Below are 22,977 nucleotides of genomic sequence, written 5' to 3' on the forward strand. Positions count from 1 at the left end.
TACAGAAAATGTTAAAAATTGAATTCCGAGCAATGGGTGAAGCTGTTTCTGAATGGATTTACTCCACAGACATAAAAGTTTTGCAGCTTATGGTTTCATGGTGCGGTGAAGTGAATGAAAGTCAGGATAGTTATTTTGCTTTGGGGGAGCGATACCTTGGGAAAGAATTAAATAGGTACCAGGAAACACATTGGTTGATGTCATTGGACCCATGGACTGACACTGAGGATCTCTGACATCTGAATTGTTTATTATGCTGACTAGTTTTAGAATTTTTATTCCTATTCTATTATATGTTTTAATGTAAACCACCCTGAGCCAGCTCACTGGGAGGGCAGTATAGAGATTAAATAACAACAACAGCAACAATATTATTCCTGACCTTAAATATTTCAAGGAAACTACTGGCCTGTTGGAAAAACCCACACTCTCACTGTTACACATTACACCTGGTGGTGACCCCCAGACCCAACCTACATAGCTCTTAATGTATAAATCAGCCCTTTGATTCTTGATAAAATCAGGGGTATATTTCTATGTAGTTATTTAATATGACCTAAAAATGAATAAAATATAAAGTTATAATATCTCTTGTAAGTCACCTTAGTAGTGCTAAGATTAACTCATTGTTTTAAACCCCCCCTCAAAGTGGTTTGATAATATCTGTTCCACTTTATATTTCTGGTAAGGCCTTGGAGGAGGAGCTGGTCTCATGGCTTAAATGCCACTTAGCGCTTTAACACCCACTCAAGGTGGCTGTCCCGCCCCTGAGTACCTCCTCCTCCAATCGGCTTGCCTGTCTGTCCAGCAGCCAGCCAATTGTCTTTGATTCCCCCCACCACCGTCTCCACCTTCCATTTCCTGCCAATGCTTGGAGGCTACAGATCACTGCCATGTGAGAGCTGCCCCTGCTGGTGAGTTACCTGCAGCCTTTACTGGTCCTGGGGAGGGGGAGACCATCCGCAGAGTTATCCCACCCTCAGTCTAGCGCTTGTATTCCTGAATGCAATGGGCTTTGCCCCTAGTTTCAGCATAATTCATGATCCATGAAGAAGAAGACAATTGGCACCCTCAGTAAAGCTTAGTATACCCTATATTCATTCAGACAGCTGTAATTTATTCTCTCAATATTGAGTATAAGTAGGCTTTTTGATTTGTCTATTTTTTGGCAGACAAATTACAACTTGGAGATAATATTATACTGCCCTACTAGGGATTGTAAGACTTCTATTATGTTAAAATACCATTACGGGAATGAATATAGGAAGTTGCATATCAGTGTAACAGCCTCCTTTTTTCTCTTCCTCTGAGCTATTATACCACTGTTTCTCTGTGCTATTATACCACTTCTATATTTAAACTCTATTGTATTATATCCTCTTTTTTTTGGCTCATGTTCCTAATTTCTCATTCCCCCATTTAAAAATGCACAGATCTTCATTTCCTTTTCCAAATTTAAGAATAAGTAGTTTTGTTACACAATAAAAGACCCAAACTCTTCTTCATGGCTCTAAGAAATGTACCCAAGATCTTGGCACAGTTTTGGCGAGTAATAAGTAAATAATTGATTGACATAAATGGTGATCCTCAAGGTCCTTTATCTTGGTCAGCCCCATTAATGTGGGGGTAGAAATTGCTGACAAGTCACAGGTGACATATGGCAACCTTGTAGAGTTTTGAAGGCAAGAGACAAACAGAGGGGGTATGGCACTGCCTGCTTCTGTATAACAACACAGAAGGATGTCCTAAATGGTCTTGCATCCCAAGTACTAACCAGAGCTGACTCTGCTTAGCTTCTTAGATAAAATGAGATTGGGTTAACCTGGGCCGTCCTGGTCAGAGCCCCATTAAAGTAAGTGGGACTATTTAAGGACAAATGTTTCAAGTATTATCACCCTAATAATCCTTTGATTGCATTCTTTTCCTACCAAGCAATTGAGTAAATAATAATATCACTTGTTCACAGGAGACTGGACTCAAATCTTGGTGTCTTGTTGGTGTAAGGGCATGTGTGTGTGTGGGGGGGGAGGGGGCTCCCTATAGATTTCTCAAACTATAGACCCTCAAATCATACCAAATCTGTCCTTTGGGTCAGTTGGGGGCAACATTTCAGAGAGGGCAAGTGGGCAGCAGTTGGACGGGAAATGATTCTGTGAGCAGAATCACTTGTGGTGCTTTGCACCAGCCCAAGGCCAGATGCAAAAACTGGAGAAACCCATAATAATGCTATGGTATGTGAACACTACATTTTTAGTTTCTGCACTGATTTCATTAGGAGGGTAAAAAGAGTTCATGTCCAACTGTCATAGCTGTGTAATTATGATTGCCAGCTCTGGGTTTGGAAATACCTGGCTGGAGATTTGGGTGGTTGAGACTGAGGAGGGCAGGGTTTGGGGATCAGAGAGGTCTCAGTGGGGTATAATGTTACCAAATCCACTTTCCGAATGACCATTATTTCCAGGTGAAGTCATTTCTGTTGCTTGGAGATCAGTTGTAATAGCAGATCTCCAGCCACCACCTGGAGGTTGGCAGCCCTAAATGTAGCATGTGTTTGTTACGGCTTTTGTGGGAACAGCAGATAGGAGGCTGGACCAGCAGTGTAGGTGAATGACCATTCCTGATTCTGTGTTTTCAGTGAGTTGCTAATGGTAAGAATATTGTCTTTAATTCACTGCAGCTGAACAGGCAGATGAGCCCTACAGTCAGTTATTCACCTTAGCTCTAAAAATATGCTTTAAATTTGAATGCTTGGATTAATCTCTCAATAAATCTTTTGTTAAGGTTCCAGCACAGCCACTGAGTAGTTTTATCTTTTTCTGTCTTGGAAATGCAATTACTCTCTATGATAAAAGAAACAAAGGCAGTCATATTACTGTTCCTGGAAGAGCTAAAGGCAGGAATGCAATAAGTTATCTTACAGAGCAGTGTGAGAAAGAAAAATAGTTGAGTACTTTTTCTACTGGGGTTAAGAGAAACATTTACTGAAAAAAGCAGACTTTGAACAGACAGGTTAATCAGTTACAAGATTTTAAGGGACTTAATTGCATGGTTAATTAATTATTATTTCCCTAAAAGAGCATTTTAGAAGCACCGAGAAAGGGAATGCAAACCTTGCCTCATGCTTCAGAATCATCTGTTACTGATAAACATTTGTTGGGAATATTCGTCGTAAATCTGCCTGCTGTGAAGTATATTTCTTGCCAATTTTAAGAAACAGAATATTGGGCTATTTGGGCTCAGTAGATAGATTTCCTCTATGTACTTATTTCATCAGAGAGTCAGGCACAAAAATATATTCTCACAAAGTTAATATGTTCAGTAAAATGTCTATTGGCCATGATTATTCTAAAATAGATCATTTGTAATTGTGAATGCTTTTCAGAATGTCTATATGCTTTTCTTCTCCTTGGGATACTCCCGCAGTAAAAACACATTTCATTTTCCTGACACGTCCTTGATAGGACATCAAAGGCAGACAAAGAGAAGTTCTGCAGGTGCTGCTTTTAGGCCTGAGACTAGGGTGTAGTCTGCACGGGGCTTTTTTGCCCATTCTCAGTTCAAATAAATCCCTGCTGTCTACACTGAATTCGATTTCCACTTTGATTTTGGGCACTTTAAATTTTCCCTCTGCAACATGCATGATTGATCTAGAGTGAGCCTACCTTCACCCCGTGATATCCAGAAGTGGATATAACCCTCAATATTTGAAAACCCGGCATCAGGAAGTGTGCAGCTTCCTGCTTTTTACGAATTAACTCCTTTCTCCCTGCCTGGTAGCAAAGCAGTCTTTCCTGATTGGCCAGGATGTCAGTTCAAAGACTTCCTTGTTCTCAGTTGCAAGGCTTGTCTTAAAGTGACTATGCTCCAGAAGCCCTAACTTCTCTCAGCAGAGATTTGCCTCTTGTTATTTCCCTCTCCCCTGCTTTCTCCAATCCTCTCCCCACCTTCCTCGTTCAAGAAGAAAGAGACTCCTGCTGCACTTGGCACTCATCCCCATTCTGAGCTTCCCCAATCAAGTGCAGAACACTTTCTGTTTCAGTTGGGGGGGGGGGGATAGAGGAAGACCCAAGTTCAAATTGATGTGAATTCAGCAGGATCCACAACAGAAAAAACAAAGTAAGTGCAGAATCAGCCTAGGATTGCCAGAGTTCCTTGGCAAATGTGAGGATATTTTGAGATTGGTGCCTGGGGAACATGAAGTTTAGCAAGGACATGATATAATTTCTGAGTGATGCTCTAGGAATTGTCCCTAATCTCAGTTGTAAAGATCATAAAGACATGGAGAAATTTCTAGGGTCTCACTGCACATACTATTTTCTAGCTGCTTTTTCTCCCGCTCCTCTATTTCTCAAGGGTGGAGGAATGAGGTTGAGTACGGGAATTTACCCACTACAGGCGAGCAAATGGCAAACCTAAGACCAGCTATTACATTACCTATATGGACTTGGTTTATGAATTCCTGAAAAGCATTATGCATGCATGGGTGCAGTATGAAGAAGTGTTGCAAACTGATTTGGCTGCCTGCAGGCACTGGAAGATGGAGAAGCAATTTCAGGGAACAAAAAGGTTAAAACTTCTGTTGGGGGGCGCCTGAGTGAAGTCTGTAATGAGGAATACAGGGAAAAGACAGATTGTGGATCAACCCGTCTACTACATGCATTCAGTGGATGTGAGATACTGGTTCCCCAGAGAGTTTCATAGCATGTAATGGAGCTTAGGATGTTTGGCTTTGCTAGTTTGGGGGAAGGAGAATTTGGAAGGATAATAAAAATGTAAGAAATAGAATGAAGCACCGCAATGCCAGGAAGATGGAAGCTTTCATAACAAAGGTAAAAGAACATTGTTCTAGTGCTGAGGAAAACAATTAAATTGTTTGTAGCAAGGGTTAGCTTACTTTTATATCCTAACTTAATTAAAAGTACCACAGTTTATTGGGGAAATGCAAATACTTTAAAGTTTGGATCCTATAGTAAGTCTCCACTGATGGCAAGGAAATGGAATGGGACTTCCTTCCTGTTGCAGCCAAAAATGTCCCCCAAAATTCTCCCACTGGGAAGGGAGAGTCAATTTTAAAAGCCTTTTCTGGTCATGGAAATTTTCCATGGGATCCAAGTTACATGCAGTAGTTTAAATGTATTTGCATAAAATAGTTTACATTTGTTTAATCCATCTAATCCTTTGTTACAAAATAAGGCAAATTAATTTTAGTAGGTAACTGAGTCAAATCTTGAAATACCCCCCCCCAAAAAAAATTAGGATGTGAACAAGCTCCTAAAGAAAAAAAACTCAAAACAGATATCCTGAACAATTGCTCCCTTCTAAGCCCAACATTTGCACTGTTTGAACAGCCATAATTGTTTCTGTGGGGTTGTGGCTCAGTGACCGTTTACGCACTGGAGGTTTCATGCTGGGCTGCAGGCCCAGTTTTAGTCGTGGCGGATTGCTCTACCTCTTCCTGCACCCACACGGGGGAGCATTTGGTCCAGTTCACCTTATCCGCCCCCAATTTGTGCTCCTGCATGGGAGCTGTGACAGTGAAGTTCCCAATGCGTAAACGGTGAGTGACACATGCAGAAGGACCCAGGTTCAGTCAGGTAGTAGATGATATGATGTGAAAGAGCCCTCTGCCTGAGACACAGGAAAGCCTTTACCAGTCAGAACAGACAGTACTGACCATGACATATAAATGTGGTATAAAGCAGCTTCATTTGTTGACTGGTTGACATACTTATAGTATCTGTAAACTCAACTGAGAGCCACACGAAATATGAGTCAGCATTTGGCTTGTTAACCACACTAGCTGCTAACACATTGTTGACCTTACACTGTTACAATTGGGTGGTCCTACAAAAATGATATTAGGTTAACATCGCTAGCACAGGGTGTGTACCTGGACTGGAAAGACCAAGACCAGGTCATCAACTTGCTAACTCTTAGCTAAGGAAGTTATTTTTAATTTTTTCTTGTAGCAAATATTACTTCACTCCCGTACTAATGCTACCAAAGTCATATTCCTCATTACGGATGGTTATTCCAATGGAGGCGATCCCAGGCCAATTGCAGCATCCTTGCGTGAATTTGGAGTAGAGATTTTCACATTTGGGATATGGCAAGGCAACATTCGAGAACTGAATGATATGGCTTCTCATCCAAAGGAGGAACACTGCTACCTACTCCACAGTTTTGTAGAATTTGAAGCTTTGGCTCGCAGAGCCCTTCATGAAGGTAATCTAATTTACTTTCCTGTTTCACTCCTGATCAAACAGAATGCATTAGATTCTCCGGGGAATGCTTTTGTGGCTGTCAAATTATCTGTCTTTTTTATAGTATGTAAATTTTTATTTTTCATTTTAATTGGAAAATAGCCTGGATAAATAGCTGTCTAACTAAAAGTCAAGATGCTGGAAGAAACTTGTTTCTAGGGTATATAACATTGCTACCTTGTAATATATAGAATTTAAGTATAGTGTGTGTTAATGGAAAATTCTGTCAAGTCATAGCTGTTTTATGGTGACCCATTAGGGTTTGCAAGGAAGGAAGGGTGGTTTGCTGTTGCCTACCTGTGTCGTAAAGAGCCTCTTGTGGCGCAGGGTGGTAAGGCAGCAGAAATGCTGTCTGAAGCTGTCTGCCCATAAGGCTGGGAGTTCAATCCCAGCAGCCGGCTCAAGGTTGACTCAGCCTTCCATCCTTCCGAGGTCGGCAAAATGAGTACCCAGCTTGCTGGGGGGTAAACGGTAATGACTGGGGAAGGCACTGGCAAACCACCCCGTATTGAGTCTGCCATGAAAACGCTAGAGGGCATCACCCCAAGGGTCAGACACCCGGTGCTTGCACAGGGGATACCTTTACCTTTACCTTACCTGTGTTGTGCCTCTGGACTTCCTTGGTGGTCTCCCACTGAAGTACTAACTATGGCTGGCTCTGCTTAGCTTCTGAGATCCGGTGGGATTCAGTTCAGCCTGCCCAGGTCATCCAGGTCAAGACTATCTGGAATAAATATGTCCCTATTGTTAACACCCCAGTCCACATTCACCCCCACCATCTGAAGTTCTCTAACCTCTCAAGATAAGCAATTCCCTGTTGAGCAAAGCTCTAGCCCAAAACTCCCTCTATCCTGGAACAAAATCATAATCCAGCTGAGAATCTGAATGTTCAAGTTAATTACATTTAAGTAGAATTCAGATATAAATCTTGCAAATGCTGTGAGATTGTGGTAAGGTATTCATTGTCTTAAAGCAATATTTTCCTGATTAAAAACTTAAGCATGAAATATAAATGCAAGAAAAACTTTTACCATCATGTTATATTTGTGTTTTAGGTGAATTAGGTGAGGCCAGGCACAATCAATCAACATCTACAGGGCCCCCGGCCCCCCTCCCCCTCTCCCAGAAACCCACTAAGACTCCTGGACCTGTTTAAATTACTATTTATATTATACTGTTACCTGGTTATTATCAGTTAATAATATGAATGTTATAGTTATTATATGTATGGTTCCATGTATAGTTTCAGTTCTATGTAAACCATCCTGAGCCTTCGGGGAGGGCGGTATATAAATATGAATAAATAAAATAAACAAATAAATAAATAAATTTTTTCACTGTAGTGTTGTTGGGGTTACCATATCTAATTTCAATGTGGTTTTTTGTTGTTGTTGTTGTTGTGCAACAACCTACTGACTCTTTCCGCATATGATTTACAGATCTGCCTTCTGGTAGTTACATCCAAGAAGATATTTCCTACTGTTCTTACCTTTGTGATGGAAGTGAAACCTGCTGCGATATTATGGCAAGCTGCAAATGTGGTACTCACACAGGGCAGTTCGAGTGCATCTGTGAGAAAGGATACTATGGCAAAGGGCTGCAGCATGAATGTACAGGTTGGTTTCTGTTTTCTCATTTAATACAGATGATAAGAGCTGGCCAAAGGCTCTCCTTTAGACTGATGGAAGCTTAGGGGTACGGAATGTATCCTGTTTATGTATGAATACATTGTACGGTTTCAGTGCATCAAATGCAAGCCTTGTCACGGAATTTGTGACCTACCGTCCTGTAGCCACATACTAGGGCCATAAGACCCAACATGGTACACAAAAGCACCGTTTTTTAATTCAGATATTGATTAATTTTCTCAATGGGGAGCCTGATGGTTTATAATGTCAGAATGAGGATTAAAATCTGAACTCCTGAGACTGAAGTCTGGCAATCCTACCAATACATCATGTTGACTGGTGCATTTTCCATTACTTATTTCCTTCTCCCTCAAAGCGCCCACCTGGCTTTTTTTCAGTTCACTGAAACCATAGATGCTTAAAAAAAAACCCATGCTCAGGGAGCTTCCATGCAGAAATACCAGACTCCATCACTGAGGAAGCCTTCTTTGAAATGTGTCTACCATCTGTAGTCAGCTAAGAATCACACAATTAAAATTATATGTTTAAGATTTCTTTAAATAGGTAAAGCTCTACAGTTTTAATTAACTATGTAGATGTCATCCAGCATATAAAATAATACTGTGCACTTTTATGAGTTCAAGGGTTCCCATTTTACTCTAAAAACAAGTCTTCCTTTTGCTGCAGTTTCGCATTCATATGATATTATTCTAACTTAGATGCCAAAGCTGATTTGAGCGGGAGGGGAAGGGGAGAGGGTGACCAAAACTCAGCCTAAAAAAGAGCAGATTCCATGAAGGAGGAAAGGAAAATGAAAGGAGGAAAGGAAAATGAAAGAGGAATATTTATTTTCTGTTGTTAATTTCTCCTCAATGGGGCCACAAAGCAGTTTACAATACCATTTTTGCCATCTCTACTTTGTTCTCAAAATATCCATCCTGTGAGGTAGATTAGGCTAAGAGAAAGTGAGTAGTCCAAGGTCACCTGCCAAGATGGTGGAGTGGAGATTTGATCAAGGTCTCCCAGATCCTAGTTGGACATGCTAATCATATTATCCTAGCAATTAGTGTACATATTATTCTCACACCGTCAATCCCACCAAATTCTGACCTCCCTGCCCAAAACATCAACCAAGTTATCACCAGGCTGCAAATTGACATCTGCACACTCCTCCACTGGGAATTAAAGGCAGGTTTGAATTGATCTGGTGGTTTTAATGTGACAATTATTGTTATTTTATTGTGTGTGTATGTATGTATGTGTATATATATATATATATATATATATATATATATATATATATATACGTATGTGTATGTATGTGTATGTATGTGTATATACACACACACACACACACACACACACACACACACACACACACACACACACACACACATATATATATATATATATATATATATATATATATATATATATATATATATATATATATATATATATATATATATATATATATATATAGTTACCCGCCCTGAGCCTTTGGGGAAGGGCGGATTATAAATTAGTATTGTCAGAGTTCCAGAAAAGTTTCCAGGAATACTGGGACATTCAAATAAAACTGCACAAGATCCCAGCGAATTAAATCCCTTGACTCTCTTCTACTGAGATCAACCAAAAAGTTTCTGATCTAATGGAGACAGACTTCTTCCTCTGGAGCAGTACCCTTCATTCAACAGAAGGGAATCACTGGGTCCAAACTGTGGTGTGTGCAAAACAATGCATGCCTATGGGAGACTCTCAACAAAATGAAATTGCTACTTGCAGTGCTTTGGATAATTTAGTCAGTTAAATGTTTTTTGTAACTGTAATAACAATCAAGCGCATCTGGCTTGGATTAGGCACTAGCATGAAGATGGTTGATTTATGCAAATTTAATTTTCTAATGTGAGATTTCTGTATTTATTGGACTTTACAAGTAAAATGAGAATTTGCCTTAAATGCCGCATGGGAGCCCATAACAGGCAAAACACATTCGGCACTCTCTGCACGTGCTATTTTTGTTTTTTTTCTGAACATGTACCATGTAGAAGTCATAATTTTTTAATGACTACATTTGACAATGTGTTATTTCTTTTATAACAGCATCAGCAGTACATCAGCAAGTGGAGGTTTTTAAGCAGTGGCATATATTATAGGATGGAAATCTGCCATCTGCTATACAAGCACTTATTGGAGGGAGCTCAGTTGAAGTTATGCTTACACATAATAGAATCTGGCCTGAAGGGTTTCATTTTTCCTTGAAAATATGACTTAATCTTTCTAAAATCTCATTGCGTTTTTTCAGAAAACTGCAAAGGACCACATGTTTCTTACAGGGGATGAAAAATATTTGGAAACCCTACTTTCTGAAAGAGTACAGCTTTTTGACATTTGCACAAGGGTTCTTCTCCATCCAAAATATAAGGAAAGGGAGCATCAACTTCAAATGAGGAGCATAAGGCAAAGGATCATAACTTCAACTGAGCATAACTTCAGCTTCAAGCCCTGCTGTTAAAAGTGGCAGTAGAAGTAAAATTAAAAAGAAAAACAAGGCCTTGTGTACTTATAAGAAGTTCTTACCATAGAGTTTCTGATAATTCCTAGAGCTACTCAGAAGTAGAAAGGGGTGGCTCTAGGAATTGTGAGGAACTCTGTGATAAGAACTTCCTTTAAGTAGATATGTCCTTGTTTTTCTTTTTAATTTTATTTTTGGAATTCTTCCCCCTCCCCCGAACTGGTTGTTAGGCACTGCCTGACAAGCCTAAGGAGAGAGCAATCACCACACCTCAGGTATAGGCCAGGTATGGCTAAGGAGGTAGGATTAGCAAATGATAGAGACGGTTGGGGCCAGATAGACTTTTTAAAAAGAGCTCATGTAAAAACTGAAGAAGAAGGGAAGGCACAACTTTGGCCTGAAGAAGAGATGCTGTCTGGGGACAGAGAATGAATTGGCCGACGCAACCCCCTTTTCTTACTATTCTGAGGATTTGGAGACCCACCAGAGGTTCTCAGCTGGACAGATGAAAGCCAGCTAACAGAACTGGAGAGGGGAGAGCCTCACATGGATATGTATGCACATGGACATTAAAAAAAAACCTGGGTATTGTTTCCCTACCTCTTCTTTCTGCTGATCTTCTACAAGAATTTGTTCAGCGAGTAGAATAAGGGATTTTGTTTGCTTAATCTTTACTCCTTCCATAATCAAACTTCCATAATGGAACTTTGCCAGAGGTTCCCAATAGGGCTCCCAGCCAACCACTGGCCCAGCTAGTTTAGCCTGAACATGGTGCTGCACAACTTACCTAAGAACCCATACCATAGGGATTTCCATCAGAACTTCTAAATAATTTATGTATCCTATTTGGATGTGTTTTTGCCAGTTTTGAAGAGAAAATGATGTATTCCAGCAACTTAGAGTTATGTTCAGGCAGTGGAAGTCTGTAACTACTCTGAGATACACAATCTGGATGAGTGAGGTTTTAACCACTGTTCAGAGTTTTAATGTTTATTTAAACTATAAGATGCTTATGCTAAAAGATTTATTGGGCAGGTCTGACAGGAGAATGCATGAACTTGGATAGAAACCAATAATTGTCTTTGCTTGAACTTTTGATGACTTTTAAATGTTTCCTTTCTTGTAATGTACAAAAGTAACAAGTACAATTCCAATGTTATCCAGAGAATATTATTCATTACTTTCCTGCCTGGAAATTTTTGCTTTTGTTCCAGGGTGGTTTATGATGCTGTCTAGAATGTTTAGTCAGAATCTTTTTTTATGCCTGGTTTAGTTTCCAGTAAGAGAGTCTTGTTCCTCACGAAGCTAGACAGTGATGGAGGTGAGCCTGTTGCTGACTGTTTTGGATCTTTTGTTCTCTGAGCATATGTCACTTGCCCAGTAGGCTGTTGTAACTATCAATGTTACCTCATGCAGGCAGCAACTAAGACACTAGTTCACCATGTGGTGAAAAAAAATTGCCAGTCTTTCCCCTCTATTCCCATTTTATAAGAATTTACACTACAATAAGGAGATTATTTGCTGTAAATGGTTATTCCAGTCAATCAACAACAAATAATTTCTTTTAGTAACCCTGAAATGTTGTTGGCAAGATGACAACTCCACTCATCATCATCATCATCATCATCATCATCATCATCATCATCATTATCCAGTTTATTGCCTGCCACTCCTGAAATCGGCTCGTGGCGGGTTACAAATGTATCCAATAAATCCCCCAATAAAAACCCATTAAAATGGACAATAAAACACAACAAAAACAGCAACAATATGGCAAAATCACTTCCTCAACCTCCCCCCACCCCCATCCCTACTTCAAGGGGGAAGAAAAGAGGGTCAAGATGACACTTACCGCTGCAGGGGAAGCCACGCTGATCTCCCTTGCTGCCCCTGGCCTCAACTGTAGACCTGGCGGAAGAGCTCCATTCTGCAGGCCCTGTAGAACACCAAAAGCTCCTGCAGGGCCCGCAGCTTACCTGGGAGCTGATTCCACCAGGTCGGGGCCAGGACCGAATAGGCCACAAAGAAGAGTTGCAATGTGTGTAATAGTTGAAAACAAATCCTGTAACATGTTATGGCTTTTCTGTTCAATAACTATGTTGATAATGGGTGTTTCCTTTTGTCGGTTTTGGTTTCAGTCACTTTAAAGCAGGACAATAATAGCATTTTAAAGTTACACTGATAGCATGTTGAATTTAGACAAGATAGACTGCATTATAGACAGATTCTTGTGTTTTATGACAGAACAGGCTTGTTACAGGAAAGCTCTTTATGATCCTGGACCTGATGCTGAGTAGTGCAACAGTCTGCAGGCCTCAGAATTGTTGAAATATACAAGCTCTGCATAACTGACCAGAATATACTGGGTGCCCTACAGGGGGCATTGGAGGAGATGTATATTTAGCATAGATAGGATAGGAACTTTCTGATCATTTTCAAATTATCTCCTCCAGTATCCTGACTGGCTTAACAGGAAACTACTTGGTTTCAGCACATTTCCCCCTGCTTGCCTCCCAAACAGCAGTTGAATTAACATAATGTCTGCATCTAGATAGACAGATCTTTCTCTCTCTCTCTTTCTATACATAGTTGTTTCTCTCCAAAATAAAAAACTATTTTATTCTTTAAGCCAGTGGTCCCCAACCCTCAGTCTGAGGACCAGTACTGGTCCGTGGATCAGTCGGTACTGGGCCATGGCTCCTCCTCGTCCTCCTCCCTGGCTACTGCCTCGGCGGCTGCCCTGCCACTCTGCCACCAGCTCACCTTTGGTGCTCTCTAGCAGCCGCCATTGCTGGGGCTCTCCCTCAGAGTGGCACTGTGCAACTTCTGCTAGCAGCGCCCCCCAGCGGGCCGCAGGAAGACAGTGGCGCCAGCAGGAAAGCAAATGGAGTAGGGGTTCAGGTGGTGATGTCCCTCGGCAAAAGACTACCCCCCCCCAAAGGCCTCAGTAAAATTGTCAAGCATTGACCGGTCCCCGGTGATAAAAATGTTGGGGACCACTACTTTAAGCAGTCTGGTACTTTGCCCTCTGCATATTCAAACTCTGCCAACAGAGATAGCCTTTTTCTGTCGTGCAAACCTTGGGCCTTGTTTTGCCATTTGTCCTGGAGGTTAACATTTCTCTGGCATTCTCCAAAGCTTCTGATTGGAGGAGAAAACAGGAGCCAATTGCTATTGGAGGCAGTCTTGAGAAAAACCTCCTGAAGCTAGGCAACAGTGTGAGGGAGTTAGCTTGACTTGATGTTAGTGTTGCGAGCTGTGGGTTGGGAAATACCTAGAGATTTGGGAGGTGGAGGTGGGGAGGGTTTGAGGAGGGCAGCAACCTCAGCAGGTTATAATGTCATATAGTCTGCCTTCCACACTAGCCATTTTCTCAAGGGTAACTAAACTCTGTCATCTGGAGACCAGTTGAAATTCTGGGAGATCTCCAGCCACAACCTGGAAGTTGGCAGCCCTACCTGACAGGGCTAAGATTCTGAAACAGTTTGCTACCAAGTAAAACAGTTACATCAGGGAGCTGTATTGTTTTCCAGCCAGCATCTTTTCCTTGTAAGTTTTACCCTATATAGATGCAGAAGGGTAATAACCATGATTCTGTGATCCTGCCAATCTGCAGTATGATTGAAGTGGTATTTAGAGCTAGCTATGGTTATTCATTCCTAGCAATCACTGATATTTGCTAGCAAATTTTGATCTCTTAATCTTTAATTATGGGATATACTTTACCAGTAAAACTGATTGAACTTTAAATTAAAAACTGTGGCCTAGGATATATATTAATATTACTCTGCTTTGATGTCAAGCTTTGACTATCTCCCCTCCCCGCTTGTGCTTTGAATGTCCAGTGTATAGTGCTTTATAAGCCTACTTAGCCATTGAAAATGATTTTGGTGCTACAGAGGTTTATTTGAATATCATTTATGAGAATAGTAAGTTTTAGATGTTGCCCAAATTTCTGATAGCTGAGGGTTTCTTCTGGATTAAAACGCATCAGTCTTTTACATGAAAAGTCTCCCCCAAGTTACTTCTCTTCAGCTATTTTAGGGGTTCACTAGAACAGCAATTGGGGAAGGCACTGGCAAACCACCCCGTATTGAGTCTGCCATGAAAACACTAGAGGGCGTCACCCCAAGGGTCAGACATGACTCAGTGCTTGCACAGGGGATACCTTTACCTTTACCTTTAGAACAGCAATTATCATAAGCTGAGTTGTATGAGGGATTCAAAAAGCTTCTCTTACACTATAGCATTCTATTTTAGGAACTTTAAAAAAGCTGGATGGGGAAAGGAGTTGGGGTCTTTGATTGCTCTCCGTGGTATCCCTTCTTCCCTACCTCTGTGACACTGTTAAACAAAATAAAATATGATTAAAAAGGACTTCTTAAAGGAATGTGTGGCATAACTGCATGGTTCTGTTGCCTATCACTAAGTCTCACTTGACATATCTGCTTGTGCACTTGTAGATAAACCTGCAGCTGGGGGATATAGTCTCTATGGCTGGTTTGTTGAAAATAGCTTTTGTTTACATACTGTTGTCAGTGTGTGTCTGAAGTCAGTTTCAACTGCAGTGTGTGAAACCCAAGTTATATGGATCCTGGTGCACTGCAGAAAAAGTTGCTCTGTAACAGATTTCACTATGGGCCTGGGATCTAATTCAAGATGATTACTGAACTGTGAGCATAATAAAAGACCTGCAGTAATGTTTTCAGCAAAGCTTGCTGACAAAGTAGCTCCACATCATTTTAAAAAGGGAGAGATTGAGACCAGAAATAAACTTTAAACAGTTTTGCAACATCAAGTTAATCTTCCTGAATCCAAACTAGAATAACCAATTATAAAGAATATATATTTCAGTACTCTACAAAACAATAAAGGCATTTTATCCTAAACTGATGAACTACAGAGATAGTGAGACAAAACTTTGGAAATAAAATAAGTATTTAAAATATTTTTTCCCATTCAAACAAAAAGTCATCTCTTAAAGTTAGCCGTGCTTCCTAGAACTAGCAGAGAGACTGGTAGCATCCTCCCTCTAAATCCAGTGAAATCAATGGGCTTAGAAGGACATTGTTCTGAGGATGGCAGGGGTGACATCCCTGTCTAAAAACCAGCTAAATTTAAATTCTCCAGACTGTTTAGTTCCATAATTTATTTAGTCCACTTTCATTCTGCCCTTCCTCCTCAGAATTTTGCTTTCTTCAAACCTTGTCCAAACTTGTGAAGTAGAATAGGTTGAGAGAAAGAATGTCTGATCCAAGGTCACCCAGGAAGTTTCATGTCAAGCAGGAATCTGCAAATGGGACTTCTTGGTCCTAGTCTGTCACTCAAGCTAGTGTGCCACACTGTCTTATTTTAAACTGGACTAAATTTCTTAAATATAAACTGAATGAATTTTACTTTGCTCATGAGTTAAGTTTCCCTTAGCTTGTTATTTTCATTTTTATGCTTAGTTATAAACAAATCCCTGAATGGCTAAGTTCCATTCAAATCGTGGTGTTTATTTCTGTGAAACCGTGATCAGGTTGGTTGCCTGATCCTAACAATGTTTACGGAGAAACACATTCCATTTCAAGAGGATTTCCAAATAATTTTGGCTAGGTTTGCAGAATTACCACTCAATCCTATGTACGCTTACTCAGAGAACGGCTCTCAATGTGTTCAGCTGAGTTTACTCCCATATACTCTCAAAAGACTGCAGCACAAAGGAGCTTGAATTAAATCTTAATTATTCATAGAAGAAGACAATGGTCGGTTTTATTCCCCATTTCTCTCTACCCTAAGGAATCTCAAAAGTGGATTATAATCATCTTTCCCTTCCTCTCCCTGAAGCAGGCACCTTGTGAAGTAGACTAAGCTGAGAGAACTATGTCTGGCCAAGGTCACTCGGTCATGTGGAGGAGTGGGAAATCAAACCCAGTTCTCCAGATTAAGAGTCCACCTCATAACCACTGCACCACACTGGCTCATAAAGCAGCACTGACAAATTCTCCTCTCTTCTGGTTTCTAGTTATTCATTTCGGCTGTCTCAGAATTTCTAATAAAATAATAAAGGTGCTACTGGACTCTAATAAAAAGAGTCCAGTAGCACCTTTAAGACCAACAAAGATTTATTCAGGGCGTGAGCTTTTGAGTGCAAGCACTCTTCGTCAGACTGTGATCTTCTTACATTAGTCTGACAAAAAGTGCTTGCACTCGAAAGCTCACGCCCTGAATAAATCTTTGTTGGTCCTAAAGGTGCTACTGGACTCTGATTTTATTGTGCTACTTCAGACCAACATGGCTACCCATTTGAATCTATCTGAATTTGAATCTATCTGAATTTCTAGTCCATTTCTGCACGGAGGGGTAAAATACAAGTAGCTTCCTGCTTGCAAGCGTGGTATGGTAACTTACGTTTCCAGCCCTCCTCACAGGTAGACCCCTCACCACACGTTTTCCCTCTACCCCATCAAGGTTTTTTGCCTCCCCATGAGGCTGCAAGGGAAAACAATCCGAACTTCTCTGCACACAGGCAGAAATAAGATAATGCTGTGAATCCATTGTCTCACGCTGAAATGATTCATTTTACTGTGCACTTGCAAAGAGAAATTGTGATCCTGTGCTTTACGATACCAGTAGGTCAACTTAATTATCTGAACTGAGTGTGGGAGATACTGCCTCTTCTCCAGTAAATGAGATGATTTAGTGCTCAGCCTGGGCAAAAGCAACTGCAAGCAGCTTTGACCTGGCCATGTAGCACAAAGATAAATGAGAAGGCACAAAGCTGCAGTCCTCCTTCCCATACCATTAATAAAAAACCCTGTTACTGAGGGTTGGAAGATATCTGGAACAGCAGCACAACAGCTCAAGTGGAGAATCCACAGACATCCAACTGAGTATTTTTTGGATCTAAATCAGTATTTTTCCCAATTAATAACATTACAAAAATAGGTAAATTTCATAGGGGGACAAGCTTGTGTTGTTCCCTATTGCTACTGCAGTTGCCATCATGGCAGCTTTCCATTTGATTTCGGACCTCCCAGCAGCAGCCATTCTCCTTCCAACTCCATCAGAGCTATTTCATGTTGGAGGGGGGGGATCAGCAGTTGAATAGCATTATAGCAATCTTGTCTATCAGAATTCCCAGCTTTCTTTCTTTCCTTTTTTTTTAAAGTCTAGCCCTTTTACTTACTTTTAAAATAGAATATGCAAAACCCTTGTGGGTTAAAGCTCTCTCAGCCGCACCTACCTCACATGGTGTCTGTTGTAGGAAGAGGAAGGGAAGGCGATTGTAAGCTGCTTTGAGACTTCTTTGGGTAGTGAGAAGCAGGGTATAAAAACCAACACTTATTCTTCTAATTCAAAGACTCTGATCCATGTACTAACAATAGTAAATGGCCAATTAAAAGAAGAATTGAAACAGCCCCCCCCCATGGTAGGGGAAAGAAATGGCTGCCACAAGAAAGAGAAAATGGCTGCCATGTGAGTAGGACTGAGAAAATCTGTACTTTCCCACCTCCACAGTACCTATCCAGACTTTGCCGATCTCTTCCCAAACTTCACAGCAAAGGAAGTTTGGTAAAGGTCAGAGAGAATCCACGGAAGCCTTGGAAGGTACACAAATGGACCATGATGCCGTGGGAAAGCAGAACATAAGCCTGGGTGCCCACAGCATTGAACTCGGGGCTAATAATCCATATGGAAATTTATTTCATTTATTTATTTGATTTCTATACTGCCCTTCCATATGGCTCAGGGCGGTTTACATACAACATCACAGGGCCACGCTCATTTGTTGTTGGAGCTGTTACTTGGAGTTTTATATTCCTCATATCCTTGAAAAGTGAGAAATATAGAGTGTTTTTTTATAGAGTGAAATGCCTTTTGGATGAAATCCAACTAGTCTTTGTGTTCTATACCAAGTACATTTATTCATTTTATTTGTTTTATTTCTTCAGAAACATTCTATATTTTTCTTCAGACATGATGCAAAGCAGCTGACAAATCACTGATAAAACATTAAAACAATGCATTTAAATCCACTACAAACTTAAAAAACTATTTAAAATTAGAGAATAGCTTAGAAGCTGTCTAGCGAGTTGTCAACAGGCAGGTTTCCAGTGCTTTATTAACAACAGGGAAATGAAGGAGGACAGAAAAGAAAACACAAATGCCTGGGCGAAAAGGGCAGAATTGGGCTAGTATCTAAAAAGTGAACAAAAAAGGTACCCAGGAGATCTCCCACAAGCTGATTCCACACGGGCTGAAAAGGCCAAAAGGGCAGCAATATGGATGTGGGGCACATCACACTAAGGGAACACAGATTCTTCCATGTTCCCTTTCGGCGCTGTGGGGGCCAACAGGGTCTGTCCTGCAGCAGGCCCTCCCCACCCTATGGATGCCTGCAGGGGACAAACAATGCCCTAGATGGCTTCATGGCATGTCCTGGCACTGCAGGGCAGACCAGGGCATTGTTTTTTTCTTTTGCAGGAAGGTGGGATTTCATTGAATGCAATCCTACTGTCCAGCAAATTACAACACCCCAATGCCATCTGCTGATCGCTCCTGGCACAGTGAGTGCTGCGCTGCGGGGGGGGAGGGAGGTGCGCCTGAAGGTTTGTGGGCACCAGTGCGCCTCCCTCTCCCACCCCCGGTCCCCGGGCCTCCCTCTCTCCCCCGGTCCCCAGCCTGAAAAAGATTGCGGACCACTGCCCTACAGGACACATTTCCATGCTGGAGATGATCCAGCGCTGAAATGTGTTCCTCATGGTGTGTGCTGCGGAGCCTGCAGCTTTGCAGCATTGTACCAGCGGCAGCTCAGAATGGCGCCGCTAGCGCAGAATCTAACACAGAAAGGAATTCCATAAATGGAGAAAGGCTACCAACCTGGTTGTAACCCACCCAATCTTAGAGAAGAGTTTCTAAGATGATCTTAGTAGATATATCAGGTATCAAGGAAGCAGGCATCTCACCCAAAAGCAGCAGCTGGGGAATGCTTCAGATTCTTAGATATGCCTTTTCTTTCTCTGGTAGACTAGATGTATATATTTCTTTATCTTTTTTTAGACAGGGCATTTTAACAGGTAATTTTGACTTTACATACCTTTCAAGAAGAAGAAGAGGAAGAAGAGTTGGTTCTTATATGCCGCTTTTCCCTACCCGAAGGAGGCTCAAAGCGGCTTACAGCCGCCTTCCCATTCCTCTCCCCACAACAGACACCCTGTGAGGTGGGTGAGGCTGAGAGAGCCCTGATATCACTGCTCGGTTAGAACAGCTTTATCAGTGTTGTGGTGAGCCCAAGGTCACCCAGGTGGCTGCATGTGGGGGAGCGCAGAATCGAACCTGGCATGCCAGATTGGAAGTCAGCACTCCTAACCACTACACCAAACTGGCTCTCAAGCCAGCATTAGGCAATAAGTAGCCAGAGGTGCCATTACTGATTTTATATAAGTACAGTATTGAATTTCTCAGCCAATACAAACACATTATGTGGCTTATGCACTATATACAAAAATAGTGTTTGTATGTGTGTGTGTGTGTGTGTGTGTGTGTGTGTGTGTGTGTGTAATGAACCCATAAAAATCCTTCAAATCAAGGAACAAATAAAAAACAAAGCAGATTTAGCAAAATTATTGCACCAGGTTGATTGATGAGAGGAGCAGATTCCATGAACATGTCACAATCCAAAAAGCTTGTATTGCTTTTCTCGCCCACAGTATTTCATTTGTGGTGCCTGATGCTGCTGCCCCTCTATAGTGCCATAGCTGTATGCACTTGTCACATCTCAACTATTTGCCTCCTTGACCAGATAATTTGTTTCATTTCTTGAAGTAGAGATGACCATTCAAAAGCAAGGAGCAATCAAAACATACTGAATATATATTCTGTCTAGCCCAGGCAAACCCAATCCCATCAGATGTCAACTGGCTAGCACTTGGAAGGGTGACCTCCAGGGAATATCAGGGTTGTGACACAGGGAAAGGCAATGGCAAAACCACTTCCAAACCACCTCTCTTGCCTGGCAGCCAAGAAATGTATAGGTTTGCCTGGCTGTATTACAGATACATTTGCAGATGATAGTGCTATATTTGCCAATACAGATGTAGAGGCTACTAACATTCTCTATGACTTTGCCTGCATCACCCAATCTTAAAACTAAGTGTGAACAAAACCAAACTCATAACCACAGATGGATCACCTACAAATATATACCTCAATGGAGCCCAAACTGAGTGAGTCAAAGAATTTAAATACTTAGGCTCATTGGTACAAGAAGAGAAAGTGTCATCTATCACTGAAGCCCACAATAGGATTGGTGAAGCAACAATCAGCATTTACTACACTCAAGTGGTGTCTCTGGAAGTGGTGTCTCTGGAAGAAGACAAATATCTCTCTCAAGACCAAAGTTTGTCTCTTTCGGACACTAATCCTGCCAATCCTCCTATATGGTCCAGAAACATGGACTTTAATAAAACCTGACATAAATTCGAGACCTTCCAAATGCAATGTCTGTGGCAGATTCTGGGTGTCTTTCTATGTGATCATAATCGAAATGAGACAATTCGGACAAAATGTGACAACCAGCCGCAAATTAAAGAACAAACCCACAAGCTCAGACTGCAATGGTTTGGCCGTGTCTGGAGAATGAACACCAGCAGACTACCTCAAAAACTCCTCTGGTGAGAACGACCAACTGAATGGAAGATCCAGTGACTGGCACCAGAGAAAACATGGCTTAAACAGATTAAGATCTTAGAAACCAGTGATTGACTATCCATATGGCCAAAACAACTGCCACCAATCGCCAAGAGTGGAAACATATAATCAAGGCAAAAAATCCAGCGGCACCTACTGCATCGTGTTGACTGACAACGCAACCTGCTCCACCAATCACCAGCTAAAGAATAAAAAGAAGAAAAGCGAAAGAAGAACATATTAGCAGTTCTGAGACAAGGGTTGGGCAACTTTCAATCTTGTGTGGTCTATTTTGTTTTTTCAACTGAAATCCCTATAGTCTACAGATTTCCTTTGCCAATTTAAAACAGTAGTTCAGGAGCCCTCTAGTTCAGGAGCCTGTGTTAGGTGATATAATCTTGTCTAAGAAATATACAGGGTATCTGCAGGGTCAGACCAGCACCCCACTTCACCTTGTGTTCTTTGTAAGGATTTCATCAGGTTTTACATGACCCCAATCAGAAACAAACCTATCATCTGTGGTAACGCTCACTTATTTGTGTATTTTGAACTGCAGTTGATGGCTAGGAATTTATGTAAACATACAGTTTTGAAACATTTATGCAAGTATCTTGTGGAAAGTTCTCAAATACCCTCTTTTTGCCAGTACAATACTGTGTTGGCATGTCTGTAGGATCTTCACATACTTCTCAGGATCCTTTGCAGTTGTGTCAATAGGTCTAGATGATGAGATAGTCAGGATTTGAGACAGATCAAAGTTTGATTAAGACTTTGTTGGTCTTAAAGGTGCCAGTGGGCTCAAACTTTGTTCTGCTGCTTCAGACCAATATGGCTATACCTGAATCTAGGATTCCAGACAATCTGAGCTACACAAAGTCCTTAGGAATACCATTGGTCTTGTAATTTTACTCCTCATTTTACTGGTCCATGCTGTGTTTTCACATCATTCATCTAAAATGGCTTGTTGCATAGATATTTTTGTCTTTGAAAGACCCTCAAAAAATTGTAAAAAATATCTTGAATTAATGAAGGAATGACTGTACCGTCTCTGACACTCCTTTTGTAAAGGCTGCCTGCAAGTAAAATATAGCAAATCAGGAGAGAAGTTCTAGATCAACCTAAGTCTGATTTTCTGCTTTTATGTAATTATTTAACATATGTTTAAAACCATGATCCTTTACTTGGGTCATGGTACGATCTGTTCTAAATTCCTTTCTCATTCCGCTGTATACAGGGACAAGGTCTAGGTTTGAAAATGTTTTTATTTTAACATTTGTTCAGATAAAAAAGACTAATGAAGATAGCTGCTATTTCGCTTACAGTGGTGTGAAATGTCTGGTTTCCCTAGAGATCCTTTTGTTGTATTGATGTACTTCACAAAAGTCATTGCTTTTAACCACTGTTTCCAAACACTGGAGATGCACTACGCATACAGATATTGTGTCATATTTGTTTCTATAGGGGTGTCTCTGACAGGCCATTTCTAGCTACTGAGAGTTCCCACACAACCTCATATGAATGAGGGGGGGCTAGGTTTGTTTTAAACTCCGAACGTTCCCCTCAGTTACTTTTCTTAAGGTAGCAAATGTATCGGAATGGGATTGCTGCCGTGAAGTAGGTTTTGTGAAACGCAAGTAAACGCAAGGAATTATATATAAACAGCATAGAAGATTTATTTACCTACTGGTTGGTTTCAAGGAAGAGATCAAAAGACAGGTCTCTAGATAGTCAGGAGAAACCTTGCTGAGGCTCAAAAATTTAAGCTAATTATGACTTCAGATTGTGCTTTGAATTTTTCAGTGCACTGTATGATTTGAAAAGCTGGGTTTTTTTCTAGTTCTACACTCACACGTCTACAGTACAATCTTAAGCAGAAGTACAACTTTCTAAGCCAATT

General features: G+C 41.0%; 1 protein-coding gene across 3 annotated transcripts in view; it reads left to right on the forward strand.

The window, feature by feature from the left end:
* Window positions 1-22,977, forward strand: part of SVEP1 (sushi, von Willebrand factor type A, EGF and pentraxin domain containing 1) — a 168,047-nt gene that overhangs the window by 53,842 nt on the left and 91,228 nt on the right. For all 3 annotated transcript variants that reach the window (XM_077345283.1, XM_077345284.1, XM_077345282.1), the window contains 2 exons: window positions 5,970-6,225; window positions 7,703-7,879. In XM_077345283.1, coding sequence (XP_077201398.1) covers window positions 5,970-6,225; window positions 7,703-7,879 — 433 coding nt within the window. The remainder of the gene's footprint in view (window positions 1-5,969; window positions 6,226-7,702; window positions 7,880-22,977) is intronic.

This window comes from Paroedura picta, chromosome 7, assembly GCF_049243985.1.
Source record: "Paroedura picta isolate Pp20150507F chromosome 7, Ppicta_v3.0, whole genome shotgun sequence".
Taxonomy (NCBI): Eukaryota; Metazoa; Chordata; class Lepidosauria; order Squamata; family Gekkonidae; genus Paroedura; species Paroedura picta.